The 15,967-nt window shown below is 40.9% G+C and overlaps 3 protein-coding genes across 10 annotated transcripts in view; 2 read left to right on the top strand and 1 right to left on the bottom strand.

Moving 5' to 3' along the window:
- Positions 1-3,347, top strand: part of LOC106945122 (clathrin heavy chain 1) — a 25,229-nt gene extending 21,882 nt beyond the window's left edge. For 4 of the 6 annotated variants that reach the window (XM_015028564.1, XM_015028563.1, XM_015028566.1 and 1 more), the window contains 2 exons: positions 1,197-1,272; positions 2,244-3,347. In XM_015028564.1, coding sequence (XP_014884050.1) covers positions 1,197-1,272; positions 2,244-2,374 — 207 coding nt within the window. In that variant the 3' untranslated portion in view covers positions 2,375-3,347. Of the gene's footprint in view, positions 1-1,041; positions 1,080-1,196; positions 1,273-2,243 lie in introns of all 6 variants that reach the window. The other 2 variants (XM_015028567.1, XM_015028568.1) reach the window with 2 other exon arrangements.
- A 2,401-nt stretch (positions 3,348-5,748) lies between these two features.
- On the bottom strand, positions 5,749-10,231 carry cfap45 (cilia and flagella associated protein 45). Of its 2 annotated transcripts, XM_015028569.1 has the most exons (12): positions 10,120-10,231; positions 9,859-9,945; positions 8,827-8,918; positions 8,528-8,672; positions 8,278-8,448; positions 8,006-8,184; positions 7,043-7,172; positions 6,811-6,957; positions 6,608-6,721; positions 6,322-6,515; positions 6,003-6,227; positions 5,749-5,894 (listed from the first exon to the last, which is right to left on the bottom strand). In XM_015028569.1, exons 1-12 carry the CDS (start codon positions 10,120-10,122, stop codon positions 5,807-5,809), a joined length of 1,575 nt encoding a protein of 524 aa, XP_014884055.1. In that variant the 5' UTR covers positions 10,123-10,231; the 3' UTR covers positions 5,749-5,806. The 2 variants fall into 2 exon arrangements, with proteins under 2 accessions (XP_014884055.1, XP_014884056.1); XM_015028570.1 differs by lacking the exon at positions 9,859-9,945 and having other exon boundaries at positions 10,120-10,228.
- A 15-nt stretch (positions 10,232-10,246) lies between these two features.
- On the top strand, positions 10,247-15,886 carry slc37a4a (solute carrier family 37 member 4a). 2 transcript variants are annotated; one of them, XM_015028573.1, is made up of 9 exons: positions 10,247-10,322; positions 11,309-11,945; positions 12,049-12,281; positions 12,860-13,103; positions 13,400-13,558; positions 13,662-13,747; positions 14,102-14,215; positions 14,332-14,470; positions 15,546-15,781. In XM_015028573.1, exons 2-9 carry the CDS (start codon positions 11,798-11,800, stop codon positions 15,710-15,712), a joined length of 1,290 nt encoding a protein of 429 aa, XP_014884059.1. In that variant the 5' UTR covers positions 10,247-10,322; positions 11,309-11,797; the 3' UTR covers positions 15,713-15,781. The 2 variants fall into 2 exon arrangements, with proteins under 2 accessions (XP_014884059.1, XP_014884057.1); XM_015028571.1 differs by lacking the exon at positions 10,247-10,322 and having other exon boundaries at positions 11,079-11,945; positions 15,546-15,886.
- Positions 15,887-15,967: the final 81 nt, after the last annotated feature.

The raw sequence follows: 15,967 nt of genomic DNA, 5'->3' as shown, positions 1-15,967 counted from the left end.
AAAAAAAAAAACCACCCCGCCCCCCCCCCCCCCCCCTCTGCCTCCACCTCTGTAGCCATCAGCAGCACTCAGACCAGGCTAAAAGATGTCGCCGCTGGCTGTTCCTGCTTCTGGAAACCTTTGATTGGGCGGAAAGGGTCCCCCCCCCCCCCCCCACACACCCCTTCGCCCTCTTTCACTCTCCTCCCGCTGTAGCTTTGTCTTTCTCATGCACCCTCAAAGAAGAACAGAACTAAACTGCTGCTTCAGCATGTTTCTCAACCCCTTCTCCTGTCAAATGAAACTGCAGCCTGTATTTTCTCAGCATAGCCTGCTTAACCAGATCGGCCGTAGTTGTCTCTGTGTCGCCGTATGTAGAGAACTGAACCCAAACGTGTTGGAAGAGGCTCTCTGGGGCAGCTTGGTTCTTGCTTTCTTTTGTCCCTTCCCTGCTTGTTTGTTTCTAAACTGTGAAGGAAATACTTTAGGGGGGGAAAGAAATGAATCGGGTGGCCTAAGCAAATTGTTTCTTTTGTTTAATCAACTTCTCATAGCTGTTTAAATTTTTTGTTTTTTCACATTGACTTGGTTTAAGGTGAAATAATTTAAATATAACACATGTTTTTGTATTACAATATTAATCAGTAACCGTATTACTGATTGGAGTTTGGATTGACTTTTCATTTCATAGTAAGTAGAATATTTCAGCGGAAAATGGGGGAGTGTTATGTTTCCCTTAATCAAATGTGATAAGGAGTTGGTTCTCTACATACTCATACATGTTCTGGGTGGCTGGATGGTGGGACCATTATTGTCCAGTAGCTCTTTGTCTTTGTCTTTCCTCCTAATTCCCTAACTGTTACCATGGATAGGTGGATGTCCATCTGATAGACGCCTGTAGCCAAGCTCGATTAGAGTAGCAGGTAGCTGTTTAACTCTAGTTAATCCTCATGCCTTATGGAGGGTCTCCAACACATGAGCAAGGTCTGCCGCTGGCAGCCTGTTTTTTTATTTTTTTATTTATTTACTTAAATCTGGACTGTATTGATCTTCGCCTGTCAGGAATGGTCCCATCCGTCAGCCAGTGAAATAACCCCGAGGTCAGTTTTGTTTTGTTTTTTTTTGTTTTTTACAAACGTGGCGTCTCTGCCTGTGCTCTTCAGGAGCCGATCGCCGACTCTTCAGCTCAAGTCTGACTCGGTAATGTTTTCCCACAGGTGGACAAACTCGAAGCCTCTGAGTCTCTGAGGAAACAGGAGGAGCAGGCCACGGAGTCTCAACCCATTGTTTACGGTAATAACAGCTTTAACACTTTAACTGAGTTAGAGTCTCCAGATTCCTTCAAAGGCTGCATTTAAGGGCCAATTTTGTCCCGTCAGTGCACCGAAGGCCGTTCCCTTGTTCTGTTGATGGAGGGGATTTTAGTTCTTCTAGCAGTGTAAGAACAGAGTGGAAGCTAGAGTGGGACAGGAGAAATGGTGCACCAATTGCAATTGTCTGGCTGATCACCGATCATTAAAAAACCTGACTTGTCGATACAAATTAAATTTTTTTTTTTTTGTCTGAAAAGTTACTAATTATAGCGACGGATAAGTTGGCATTAGGGATGACTACTGCTAACTGCGATTGTGCAGCTTTAAATATGGTAGCACAAAAACGCTGTAAGATATCATTTACCAACTTTATTTGTTAATTATTTAATTAAAAAGCATTAAATAGTATTAAAAGGTCATCAGGATTTCGAGCTGCGTTTCTACCAGGTTGTGTTTGGCGTCGTCACAGTTGCTAGGCGACATTACATGCACCAAGGACAGGGACAGGAATAAATCTGAAGGCAGCACCGTCCAGCTTCACAGCCGCTCACTTCCATCATTGGCAGTCGGCGAGTGACCCGACCTGTGTCTGCCAGGTCAGCCGGGTCAGCTGGGTGCAGCCTCTGACTTTGGACACACCCATAGTGAAGTCATAACTCTGACAGCAGATTCAGAGTTCCTTTACAGTCCAGGACAGTGTCGAAAAGTGAGGAGTGTGATTGAGGTATTTTCCACGTCTGAATTAGGATGGACTTTTATCTATCCAGTTGTCTTAACTGTTGTTCATTTGTTCATCTGGCCAACAATCCATTCAGCCATTCGTCTTTTTGTCCTCATTTTGTGTGTCAGTCCATATTTCTATCTATGCTTTTATTGTTTTGTTGTCTTATGGCTGACATCTGTCTATCCAAAGCCTTCCAGTCTGTAACTGCCTACTTTCATGGTTTGCAGGCACACCACAGCTGATGCTAACAGCAGGGCCCAACATGGCCGTGCCTCCTCAGCAGGCGTATGGCTACGGCTACACGGGGGCACCAGCCTACGGCCAGCCGCCGCAGCCCAGCTTTGGTTACGGCATGTGAACGCCCAACCTCCCACCCGACACAGTCCGACCTCCCATCTGTCCTCCTTTTTGTTCCTCACCAGCTTCCCATGGTCTTCTACTCACTGCAAGGGCCACAAGCAAGCAACAGCCCACTGTTGTTTTGAGTATTAGTATTTTTTTTTTCCTTTTTTTTTTTTTTTTTTTTTAGATCATCCTGTTACAGGAGAAAATATTCTACAGCACTGAAGGACATTTATTTGTATTGTTTGAAAGTTGTTGGACCACCTGTGTTTTCACATTCCATATTTATAACAACTTATTTAGACTTTTTGTTTTTGCGTTTTGTCTCGTTTTTCTATTGGTTTGTGAAGAAGTGGACTTGCTAAAGCTCAGCATTGAACCTTTGAAGTAGGTGGAGGAGCATCGGATTTTGCACTCATGAAGAAATTAATGTAGACAAGCTCTTACTTTTGATGTACTGAACATGTGAACAGCCTCCATTGTCTTGTCTGTAAATGCATTTCATTATTGTATATTCTGAGGAGAAAAAAAGGTTACATATAATATTAAATATTGCCATTTCAATGGCTATAGCTAGCAACACTAAGTAATGATAGTATATTCTGCACAGGCGTGTAGCTTTATGGAGTTTTAAATGCATACAGACGTATGTCACTGTGTGACTGAGGGTGTTAGTATGTGTGTGCGTGCGTGTGTGTCTGACCCGAGGGTCTGACCAATAATTTTAAGCCTCCTCCCAGCCTGAACAGGCCCGTTCACTCCATCCTCCTAGATGTTGGCTCTTCTTTGGCTCCATATATTGAGGTGACCTCTTGTGCCGTGTACAGTGCTTGTGTGAGACTGTGTCTGTGTATGTGCAAGGACGAGACCACGGCCACCAAACCCCAGGGTCCCTAACCGTACTGTGTGTGCGTGTGTATGTATGCGTGTGTGTGTATTTACTCCGAACCTTCCTCTTACTGAGGTCTGTGTATGCCAGGTGTTGTGCTGTTTCCCTCGGTCACCGTTACCTCTTTTTGTTGTTGTTGTTGTTTTTGGGGGGTTTTTGCGTGTACAGATGTGAACATGACGAACTGAAAACTTCTAGCTGGAGACTCTACCTATTCGCCCCCCACCCACTCTTCTCTTTGTTCGTCTTTGTGGTGAACAAAGAGAGGGAAGAAGGTGGGCGGGTGGACCCCGTGGCGTTCTAATGACGGTTTAATGAAGATCCGTAACACTCCTGTAGGTTGTGTGTTTAGATTTAAGATGAAGAAAAAAATGGCTCTTTGTCGAGAAGGGTCGTGAGTTGGAGCCTCTTATCACCCTTGATGTACTTAACTTCCTTCCATGCTTTAAGCTGTGTGTGTAAAGTGTCATCCTATCCCTAACATAAGTTTGATTCCTTTCTGTTGTCATGCATAATAGTAGTTAAGGGGATCTGTCATTGATACATGGAAGATTATGACCTAACTGAAAGGGAAGTACTATCCTGAATAAAAATGAAATTAGACTCCAGTTTCCTGTGTGGCATGAAGTAGCAATATGTCGACTTTTTTCTGGTAAATGTTTCTCGAGAGATGAACAAGATTGTCTCGGCCAAATCCCATTTTAGATCCTGCTTTCTGTAGATTTCAATTGTTGGTTTCTCATACAAAGCCATTTGTGGAACCGAAGTAAATGTAGCAGAAGAAAGGTACTGCAGCTTATAAACGTTGTAGGTTTTAATGCAACAGAGATTCGTTTTTTTTGTCAGTATTACTTAAATTTCAACAAAAAAAAAAACAGTAAAATAATCACTAAATAAAAGAATAGGTTCAAGTATTAATGTCCTAGTTATGTCAAAGGCCAAATAAAATGAGTTGAACTGATGTTTCTCGGATCTTAGCAGCACTGATATATCTCCATATTTTAGTTTGGATCATAAAACATCTAGAAGATGAAGGCATTTAACAGATAAAAATGCGGCAGACAATTTGAAAATTTTAGAGTAACTAATAACATTATTTGTGTTTGGAGTAGGCATGCATACTTGTTTCTCAACTGTAATTGGAAAGACGTTACGATGATGAAAAGATTAGGAACCTGGGAGCATTCGGTGCCCAACACCAGCGAGGGGGAGGCAGCCTCAGGCTGATGGACACCAGAGCACCAAACCCGACAAGATGTCAGATCGGCGAAGAGCCGGAGCAGCAGCCATTGATGCCCGAGAGGCACAGGGAGGCATGCAGGGAATCAAACGCCTTCAATACAGCACATCCTCACCATACAAGATCAGTGCCAATTAGAAGAAAAGATGCCTGGTTCCAGACGGTCTGAGAACTCTTCAAGGAAATCTGACTTTGCCTTGATACAGAACAGAACAATCATCAAGGTGAGAGGTCATAAAAGTATGAGAACTTTAAAGGATATTGTGTAAAAAAAATCTTTTGAGCTTCATATGTCATGCTATGTCATTCATCACAAACATACTTGGTTGCTTTGATTCTTTTATGCATGTTTAAGAAGTCCTTGAATTTCCTGTTTGAGCCAGTTGGCGAAAGCAGCAATTGGCAAACACCTGGCATTTGACCTGCTAAAAATCAGTTAAAGTGCAAGCCCGTTTTTATTGCTGACTGACTGCAGGTGCATCTCGGCAAATTAGAAGATTCTCAAAAAAAAAAAAAAAAAATGTTTTCAAAAAGTTACATTCATAGATTGAGTTCACACAGTGATTTAAAAGGATTTATTTGTGTTCAGATGGAAAATGTTTGCCTTCAACTAATAAAAATCCAAATTATGTTTCTGAGAAAATCTAAAATGTTACATGAGAGGCAAGAAGCTTTTTATCACAGAAAAGTGCATCCCTCAAGTCTATGGTATAAGACTTGAGGTTTGATGTGGTGTAAGATGGAGGTGAATCAGCCAGTAACACTGTTGAACCGTTAAGATCAGTCTATTCATTTTCCTCTTTACAATACTTCATGATAGACTATCCATGACGTTTAGTCAAAGTTGTGAGGCCAATCAATAATTATATCATTGTCCGCCCCCTCTGAATTTCCCACAATCCTTTAAATGGTCTTTGTTTCAAAATCCTCCCAAGGCTATGGTCCTTCTTTTGCTTGTGCATCTTTTTCTTCCATAGTTTTTCCTTCCACTAAACTTCAGCAACTGATTCTGCTAATGGAGGAAGTAACTTTTTTGGGGTGGTGGGAGAACTGGTTTTGGGGGTTTTCATTTGCTGTAAGCCAAACTCACTAGAATTAATATAAAATATATCTGTGTTATGAATCTATGTGCTTGTTGAATGCAAACTGACAGAAATAAATGAAATTTAAATTTAAGATGCAGCTGTACATGCTTGCAAGAATTTCTAAATTGTGAATAATTTCTACAAGACACTCGTATATGTTTATAAACTGCAACAAGTGTTGTTCATAAATAATAACTAAAATTCTTTATTTGTTCTTAAATGACTGGATGAGCCTCAGGCCTTCACAGTCCTTGGATCCGTTATTATTTTCCGGGACTTTCGTTCCACTTGTACGCAATACTTTTCAGGGATCCCTGTAGCCCTGCACACAACGGGAACGTCAGGTTTAGTCATTAGAGACACATTTGACTCGCAGACAGAGAAGCGAGATGTGGCATATAAGAGGAAACCGTGCCTAAGATGAACTCACTTGAGCTCCTGGAGTTTTCGTTCTTTGACTTCGAGGAGGCGCATATTTCTCTGCCGTTCTTCTTCAAACATCCGATCGGCCTCCTTGAGCCTTTCTCTGCGGTTTTGGAGAGCAACTTGCTCCTGTTCCCTCACCTGCTGGCGAAGGCTCGCTGCGTGACGCTGCGCTTCCTCGTTATACTTCTTCTCCACCTCCTTCTCCTTGGCGATTTGTTCCAATTGAGTCCTGTGAAAAGAAGAACAGCAGCAACTGAGAAACGTCTAAAAAGTACTTTTGGCTAAATAAAGAAGAAGAAGAAAAAAAAGATCAGTTTACGTACTTCAGCACCCTCTCCATGTCAGCCTTCTCCCGGTTGGCCTCCAGCATCATGCAGTACTCCTTGTTTTTAACCTGCTCCAGGCGAGCCGCCTTCAGATTGGCCTCGTCCCTGGCTTTCTTTTCAGCCAGCTCTTTCTGCTGCATCCTCCACTTTCGGTCACTGATGTCCTGGCTCCTCTTAGCACGGATCGCGTCCTATCCGATTCAAAACAACAAGTGTGCTTTAAAGTGAGCAGATCCCACTGTGGGATCACAGTGAGCAGATCCCACGTCGGTCCCTAACTTACCTGCTCAGCCTTGTAATCTTTTGCCCGTTCCTGCAGGGCCCTCAGCCGAGTTATCTCCTTCTCTTTCTCCTTCTTGATTCGTTCTTGCTCTGCTTCAAATTCTTCCTCCCGCTCCTGTCATGAGCGAAGCACACATGCAGTGTGAAAAGATATACCAGGCCAATGGACAGATTAAATACATATAGAAATTGTTTCCTTTTGACCATTTTCTGTTTCAGGTAGTCCATAGCTCTGGTGTTGGCCAGCTTCTCCTCTTCCATCCTCTTCTCCTTGGCCCGCATAACGTCCGCATTGATGCGCATGATCTCTTCCTGAAGAAGCTGCTGCTCCTTCCTCTTATTCTCCATGGCCTGGAATAAGACACGCATAGTGGTTGCATAATTTGTCCGAGCTTTCCGTGCTTCAGTAAGGTGTACCTCTGTCTTATATCAGCACCTCCTGATATTCCCGGTTCATTCTCTCCTGGTCCCTGTGGACCTGTTCTTTCTCGAGCTCTTTCAGCATGTTGTCGTTTAGTTTTTCCTCCATTCGCTCTCTGATCTGGCCGTAAATCTGGTCCTTCCCTCTAAAATGTTGAACACAAGCATTAGACGTTTTGGCAGATAAAACTAATTCATAAAACTGTTCTCTCACTAGTATGGAAAAAAAAAAAAGGTAATGTGGTCAAAATATGAATTTTGTTTTAACAATTTTTTATATGAATGAAGTACCTTGTAAAACTTTTCACACCAATTTAACTTTTTTTTTTTCAGTTAAACCAACGGACAAGACGTACGATTTGATTATAAATATGTCCTCAACCTAAAAACCTTCACTAGTTCAACCTTATCTTCCTCTGCATAAAACACTGTTGTTTTCCAAGAAATGCCCATTTGCTCAGGTTTTTTAATGTCCTCACTGAGAGAAAAGTGGAATCGAAGTCAAATAGCAGACTTTAATTTTTTTTCATGACTTGGTATAATAATATTCCAAGTTCATCATCAAACCCAACCATACAACTCAATATTGCAACCATATTGATATGCATTGATAGCTGCAGCAAAATAGTTTAATCTTTGCCTTTTACTTATCTTCAATTATATTTAATTGCCCCAAAAATCCAGATTTTGCATCATTTCGTCTTCGCCCTCTTTCTTCACTTTTTGGTTAGTTTCTTTACATGGGATATCTTAAAATCTCACCTATGCTTTACTTTCTGTTGATCTACTTCAATAGCCCAATAGAGTGCATTGAAGTTTGTGGTTTTTACATGAAAAACATGAAATTTTTTTTACAAGGTAAAAAAAATATTACCTTGTAATATATTTTTTACAAGGTAAAATATTTACAAAAAATATATCGCTGAGTAAAAAAAAAAAGAAAAAAGAATGGTCTGTGTGTTTGTGTGTGCTCTTTTACTCCATTCTCTGCTTTTTTTGAAGGTCCTCTATCATCTTCATATCCGCTAAACCTCTGCGTCTCTCCACTTCCATCATAATGTCCAGACGCCTCTCCTCTTCGTCCATCAGGCCCTTGATCTCTTTCTTTTCCACAAGCTGCTCGTCCCACGTGGCTTGAGTCTTAGCACACAGGATCAACTGTACAGTGCACAAAAAGAAGTACTGATGACCACCAGACGGCTTTCACTTTATCTAACTTTTGACGTCTATAATGAGTCTATGGCTGCCTACTTTATTGAGTGATTTAATCTCCTGCTCTTCCTCCATCTGTAGGTCGTAGGCCCGACTTTTTATCCGCTTCGAACGCTTCTGGGCATCTTGCTCCACTTCTGTTAATTCTGGTTTTTCTCTTTGAGCTTCGTCTATCTCCAAGAGTTGATTCTTTCTCTCTTCAGCAGCTTTCTAGACCAGAACCAGATCGGAAAACATTAAAGTTCTGACCTTTAACTACAACACCTTTTTTAATGAAACCGATATTTACCATTTTTGCCTCTTTTTCTTTATGGTAAGCTTGTTTTAAGGCTTCTCTCTCTTCACTGACACCAATACGGGACTTTGAGATGATCCCTCTAATCCCAGCTGACGGAAGGGCAATGGTATCTTCTACACGTTCTACTCGTGGGACTCTGCAAGCATTGTGGAAATTTGTGTAAAATGTGTGGATTATGCATGTCACTACAGCGTCAGTCTTCCAAAGCCATTTGGTGTCGTCTTTCATGGCCTCACCTGCAATACTAAACATGAACACTTGAAAATTTAAGAGACTTTTCAAGACCTGACCTGAGAGTCCGGATTAAGTCTTTGGTGATGATCTGAAGGATCCTCTGCTCTTGCTTCGTCTTGGTTGGTTCTTCCATTGATTTGCTGTTTTTCTGTATATTCGAGTGTGAATAACAACAAACAAATATTCAGTAGCAGCAGTTCATAAAACTACACAGAAATTGAATCACTCCACCTTTCCAAATATAGTTTTATTTTGAAAAAGGGTGAGGGGAATGCTTTTTAAAACACATAGAAACAGAATGCGAACATCTGGAAATCACCCAGATTCTGTTTTCATTTAAAATATGTATTTTTTAAAAATGTCACTGACTACTAAGTTTAGATATAATTAATCAACCAGGCATCAACTTTCAAGTAATTTGTTTTTGACAGGCAGTTCAAACACTTCTGATTTGCCGCCTCACCATGCATTAAACTCACCAAGACTTTCCTATAGTTTTAACCTATGAATGGATCAGCTGATATCTTGATGGACTTTGAGTTTAAAAAAAATTTACACATGGAGATAAATCTAAATTTTTCTAGTAGTTACATTCCAAAACAATTACAAACTAAATAAAAAACATTCTGCACTTTCTTTTTTTAATCTTCCATTGTGCATAGTCTGTAATTAAAAAACATGAATTGGCATCAACCAAGATCAATAGATAATCCCTCAATGAAAACCACAAGTTGTTATGATCACAGGAAAACCTGGTCTGGGGATGGGATATGAAATATTTTATTTTATTTATGCTTGCAAGCATGTATTTGAGTGTACATAAATAAGAAACAAAAATCAATCTTGTTCTGTCCCAGATGGGCAAAAAGCTAGCGTTCTTGTCTTTTTCTCCTTTTATAACATTCAAACCATTCTTCCTTCATTGTATCTTACATAAAAAAGACTGCAATACATTCTTGAATGGATGCAAATAAATATATTTTTTAAACTATTCGAATATCTTATTGAATGAGTTAAAAAATTATTTGAAATGCAAAATTCCAAATCAAGTTGGAGTTCGATCTTCGGTAGGTCAATGTGACCCTCACCGGTTTGTCAAACAGTTCCTCGTCCACACCGGACATGTCGGCCAACTTGCGGTACCTGCCAGAAGATCTGGAGGTGGACGCTGGTTTCTGGAAGGGTCAACAATAACGCAATAAATAAATAAATAAATAAAAAGAAAGAAAAAAGCTATCAGGATTTGAGTTAATTATGGAGAGATAAGATGGACTGGGTCACTCGTGTAGCCTAAAATGTAAGGGAAGCAAATTAAGAGGAAACTAAAATTAATTTGTTTCAGAACTTACCATAGTATCGAGAGCTTATCTTCTATGTTTGCTAAGCAGCCTCCATATCTAATAAACCACATTTAGATACCCGGACATAGACATGGTCTAGATACGTTTCTACTGGTTTGTTGTCGGTTACTATAGAAATAAAACGCAGTCAGTAAAAGGGGAGGAGCAAGGTACAGGACGTGAACTTTTCTGAGATGCGGTCATTCTTGACGGTCAGGAGTCCTTTTTTTCCCCTAAAAATATATTATTTGTTGTTTGGGTTGAAATGATGTCAAACTGACTTTACAAGTCTTATCGAGTTTCAGTTATTACTATTAAATGCTGTTGGGGATGCAGTTATTTATTAGTTTGTTATTCATACAAAACCAGACGTTGTGTGTTTCACCACACATTCATCGCCAGGACACTGAATCCAAATTCCACTGAATTCCAGTTTGTGAATATTTTTATTGCACAAACTGGAAAATAAACAGCAACTAGATTCTGTATACTGACATTTTAGGAAATCAATCTCCTAAGAGCTGAATTCTACTTAGAAGAAACAGGAAGCAGTTCACTGCAACTATTTTAAATGTAAACATGGGGAAGGATGACAGATTTTCTTATATATAAAATTACAGAACACTGCCTCATACTGTGTTGATCAAAACAGGAAACTAGCGTGAGATTTCGCAAAATATGAGCATCTTCTAAAACGTCAGTTGATAATTTCATGATTTGATTGTTTTTGTCGCCCCCTGCTGGCTACTAGAAAGACAACGCGGTGGCTTATGGTGATTGTATAGATAAAGCTTTACTGGCAAAATAACACAAATAAAAAAAAACACTCACAATAATAATAGCAATAAAGATGATAAGTAATAATATTTTCAACAATTGTGGAGGAGTACATTATACATTCCCCCACGGTCGCCAATGCTATCGTTGTATTGGCTCTCAGGCGCTGGGCGGCGCCATTTGACCCACATGATGCGGAAACTACACGTTTCAGCTTTTTGCAACACGATGTCAACAAACTAGGACAAAGTTCTTTTGTTAACTTTTCCAACCGTCATTTTTATGTACAGCAAACCGGGTCCCCAAAACGATTCGTTTTTACGCCACTTAAAGTCATTTCGAACAAGAAGAGCCTTTTTAATGTAAATTGTAACGATTAAAAGAAAATGGAGTTAAACTGAATTTCGACTTATATCTTCAGCATGTCTCACTGGATCTGGACTGATGAGCAAAACAAACCCTCACATGGATGGGAGCCTCCTTCTGCTGCTCTGCGACTATTGGACTCTGGTAAATTATTACACACACCGGTCAGAGGACTCCTTCAATAACACCATCACATGGACGGACAGCATCGAAGGACAAGGAAAGCAATGTCACTAGGGGTTTCCTGAAAGGACTTGGCTTGGTTGTAGAGCTGTGACATCTCATCAGGTGGTTTTCTGGCCCGAACAGCACACGGGGCGACAACCCAGATTCAGTCAGCCTCAGGGTAGAGAAGTTGACCATTAACCTCGCCGCACTGATTGCAAACAGCTCCTGGTAGAAGCAGCTGCTCCTGCACCCTGGATCCCCAAGCAAAGTTCACTGTCACAGGCAGCGCAGGCAGGTCTGTGATAGACAGCCGCTTGATTCCCTCTTAGGATCCTCTCTGTTTTTCTCAGACTCTGCAAGGACTGAAACTGCAACCATGGCTACAGCAAGTTATGGATACTACAGAGCCACAATATTCCTGGCCATGTTTGTGGGCTACACGCTGTATTACTTTAATAGAAAGACTTTCTCCTTTGTGATGCCTTCTGTAATGCAAGAAATTAAGCTGGACAAAGATGATCTGGGTATGAGACTCTTTGGTTTGTTTTTTTATGTCACAGCCTTGTTGCTTTTGCAGGATGTTTGTTAGGACCATTTAAAGCTGCTGCTCTGTGTTTCTCCGTACAGGCATGATCACCAGCAGTCAGTCCTTGGCCTATGCTATCAGTAAGTTCATCAGTGGCGTGCTTTCAGACCAGATCAGCGCTCGCTGGCTCTTCTCCAGCGGTTTGTTCGTGGTGGGAAGCATCAATGTGGTCTTCTCCTGGTCCTCGACTGTGGCCGTGTTCTCTGTTCTGTGGTTTCTTAACGGCCTGGGGCAGGGCCTGGGCTGGCCTCCATGCGGCAGAGTGCTCCGAAAGGTACTCAGCAGCATCCCCGCAAAACAAAGCAATCGCATTTGAATTCCTGATGATGTTTATTTAACCACCATAATAGTACTACTATGCATAGCACTAATCGAAGATATGACATGTTATAATAATGTAATTAAAAAGACACATATTGAAGGGTTGGTTCTGAATCTCCACACAGTGAATCTCAAGATCAATGTGTGGAAAAGTGTCACTGCAAAGATTTAACTGTGGTTTAAAACTGAACCACAGTTTGGGAACCATGAGAACAAATGATCAACATCACATAAGCAGTAGCAGTACTACTGCCTACATTTAATAGCAGTCAAGCAAAAAGTGATTGACAGAAGTGGAGGTATTCATTATACGGTTTAGGTAGTAATTATTGGTAACAATCAAACTTTGAGATTTGTTTTGCCTCCTTTACCATACTGCTTGCTCACTGTTGTTCCACTAACTTAATTAAATAGTTTGTCTATTCCAGGGGAGCCAGAGTATAGTGTAGGTTTGTGTACTTGTTCAGTAGATGTCGCCATTCATTTCGTATTGCATGCTAACACATCCTCCTGATGCTCTGGTTGTTTCAGTGGTTTGAGCCCTCTCAGTTCGGGACGTGGTGGGCCGTTCTCTCCTGCAGTATGAACCTGGCAGGCAGCTTGGGCCCCATCATCGCCACGGTGCTGGCTCAGACTTACAGCTGGAGGACGATATTGTCATTCTCTGGGGTGATCTGCCTGGCCGTCTCCTTCGTTTGCCTGCTGGTGATCAAGAACGAGCCCAAGGACGTGGGGCTGCCTAACATAGAGGCGACAGCCAAAAAAGGCAAAGGAGGTGAGACTGATGCTGAGTAAGCATTTAGCATCAAGTTTCAGACAGACTCCATTGTTTCATCACAGGCTTGCCTCAGATAATGTCTGTCTGTTGTGCCGGATGGGTCTGTTATGTGTGTTTGTAGTGCTGTGACTAAAGGTCGGTATGCGGGCGGACTTTACTCCTTCACAGGCTCAGTGAAAACACTGTGTGATGCTAAGAGGTGTTTCTGTTCCTGTCTGAATCTCACTGGTCACGATCTCTGGGGGCATCGTCGTACCAATCAGTGGGTTTCATCCACTTAACTTTCTGCTCAGGCACCTCCGTAGATGACAGCACCCTCTCAGAGTTTCTGCTGTCGCCCTACCTGTGGCTGCTGTCCGTGTCCTACCTGGTGGTGTTCGGGGTGAAGACGGCCTGCACCGACTGGGGGCAGTTGTTCCTCATCCAAGACAAGGGCCAGTCCACGCTGATGGGTACTGAAGATGGATAGGGCACACGGACACCTTCGGGGTCCGTGGAGGAATGGGCTGAGAGTTCGGCGTATGACGGCTGGTCAATCGGTTTTCTTCTTCACAGGTAGCTCGTACATGAGTGCCCTGGAGGTTGGAGGCTTGTTGGGCAGTCTGGCAGCAGGTTACATCTCTGACAAGGCTGTCGCCAAAGTAAGGCTGACTGAATTATATCCTCTTCTGCGGAAAACATGGCAAAAAAGTTGCTTTTACCAGCTGCCCGGTTTATTTAAACCTTCAGAAGAGGAAATATGGAGACACACACACCAGGCCAGAACAAGTGCAAATATTTGTTTGAAATTAGATCCGCTCATGATTTTATTGTTTACTAAATAGCGCACAATTAAATAAGATGGCATCACTCTTTAATGAATGATGCTTGATGAATCGATAGCTAAAAGGTATGAATGAATAATACTGTGGGCTAAAACACAAAAAAAGTATTACAACTAGCATGTTTTACATATTCCTTCTGAATATTTTGCATTTTGCCTCCGTTTCATGTAGCAAGGGCTAAGAATCTACGGCAATCCTCGTCACTTCATCCTGATCTGTATGATGGCTGGAATGTTTGTGTCCATGTATCTGTTCAGGGTCACAGTGACTGCTGACAGCTCAAAGGTAACAAAGATCCTAATACATAGAACTTAATGACTGTTAGCCTTTAATGATTGTAATAATCCACAATAGAGGCTGGACAATCGCCCAGCATGATTTCATCTCTTTGTACCTTTCAGGTTTGGATACTGAGCTTGGGCTCTGCTTTTGGCTTCTCTTCATATGGACCAATAGCGTTGTTTGGAATATTAGCCAATGAAACTGCTCCTCCCAGCTACTGTGGGACATCTCATGCCATAGTTGGTCTGATGGCGAATAGTAAGTGTACAATGTTCTGCAGAAGTATTTGTTCTTCTCAAACTTGCAAAGATTTTGCAAAATTACAACCACAACCCTTAGTGAGGCTTATCAGGATTTAATCTAATAAACCAACAACTTGGCACACCTCTCTGATGTGGATGAAAATGGTGCAGAATTTTTACAATTTTCAGAAAAAAACATCTTTAACATTGCGGTGTGCATTTGCAAACAGCCTCCTTTACTTTCATACCCCTAAACGCAGGACCTCTGCAAGTTTCAGCAAGTTACATTAAAGAATTTTTTTTTACACCTTTATGATTTAATTTTAGTAGCTTCATGAAGTTGATTAAAGTAACTTAATTAATAATAAAAATAACCTATTAAATTAGTTTAATAAATAATTACCTTACGTGATAGTCTGAGCTATCTATACTGTTAAATATTACTCCACTATCTAAAATTTTTCTTGTTTGGTGACTCTGGTTTCCATCTAAACTACATGATTTTCTAGCTGCACAGTAACCCATTTACAGGCACTAGATTCTTTCACAGGTTTGCAAAGATGGTTGAAGTTTATTCCTTTAGATAGAGCTTATAGCTTTATGGAGTTTATAGTTTTTGTTACATAAAAATCAGTAGAAGAAACACACAAATTTAACTAACATAGTCAGATATAATTTAACTACTGTGGGAATGCCTAAATAAGCTTGTTCAAATTTTCTCAGAAATTCCTGTCTTCCACACATGCAAAATTTTTTAAATATGCTCCCATAGACTTGCCCCTGTAAAAAGGTGGCACTGCAAAGTATTGACTTCAGACAGCTGAATACAAATGCACTCCACACATTACAGACTTTTTTTTTTTGCAAAACATTTTGAACCATGTGTCTTTTTCTATTCAACTAACAAGTAGTAAGTACTACTTGGTGGTCTATTAGTTCAAAATCCTTTACAGTACACCGAAGATTATGATTGTTTTTTTGTTTTGTTTTTTTCTATTCCTGGTATAACAGCTGAACTACATTTCACCATGAAATAAAAGATGTCCCAACATGACCGGTTTCATATTCATCCTTTGTTATTCCCCCTTTAGTTGGTGGCTTCCTGGCCGGACTACCGTTCAGCACCATCGCCAAGTACCATGGCTGGGAAATGGCTTTCTGGGTAGCAGAGATGACCTCCTTGGTCACCGCTGTCGGATACTTCCTGCTGCGGAACATCCGAACCAATATGGGACCATTGCCCAAGAAGGCAGACTAACCTCATACCTCAACCTCTCCGATACATCTACTATCTATCCTACAGGACATTAAAGTGCAAGACACTCAGATATTTTTTTTACTTGTACTAGTTGTTTCTTGGTATGCAACAATGAATGTTTTAACACTAAGTTAACAAATCTAAATGTTTTTCATATAATAAAATATGCCAAATGGATAAGTGAATTTTTCTATTCAAAGACTACAGTAGTACTCCAAAACAGGATCCAAATTGTACATATAAAACTTGCAATGA

Source organism: Poecilia latipinna, unplaced genomic scaffold, assembly GCF_001443285.1.
Source record: "Poecilia latipinna isolate Pla-1442-1.1 unplaced genomic scaffold, P_latipinna-1.0 Scaffold129, whole genome shotgun sequence".
Classification (NCBI taxonomy): domain Eukaryota; kingdom Metazoa; phylum Chordata; class Actinopteri; order Cyprinodontiformes; family Poeciliidae; genus Poecilia; species Poecilia latipinna.
The sequence above is the reverse complement of the archived record's forward strand: the minus strand, read 5'-3'. Positions and strand labels throughout refer to the sequence as shown.

What these genes read in the sequence shown, in the direction of transcription:
- cfap45 (XM_015028569.1), bottom strand. An exon ending in TGAACCGGGAATATCAGGAG is followed by an intron (nt 6,958 to 7,042) that starts GTGCTGATATAA and finishes GTCTTATTCCAG; the next exon opens with GCCATGGAGAATAAGAGGAA. An exon ending in CGAAAACTCCAGGAGCTCAA is followed by an intron (nt 5,895 to 6,002) that starts GTGAGTTCATCT and finishes CGTTGTGTGCAG; the next exon opens with GGCTACAGGGATCCCTGAAA.
- slc37a4a (XM_015028571.1), top strand. Translation starts at nt 11,798, where the DNA reads ATGGCTACAGCAAGTTATGGATACTACAGAGCCACAATATTCCTGGCC. An exon ending in GCTGGACAAAGATGATCTGG is followed by an intron (nt 11,946 to 12,048) that starts GTATGAGACTCT and finishes TTCTCCGTACAG; the next exon opens with GCATGATCACCAGCAGTCAG. An exon ending in AGCCAAAAAAGGCAAAGGAG is followed by an intron (nt 13,104 to 13,399) that starts GTGAGACTGATG and finishes CTTTCTGCTCAG; the next exon opens with GCACCTCCGTAGATGACAGC.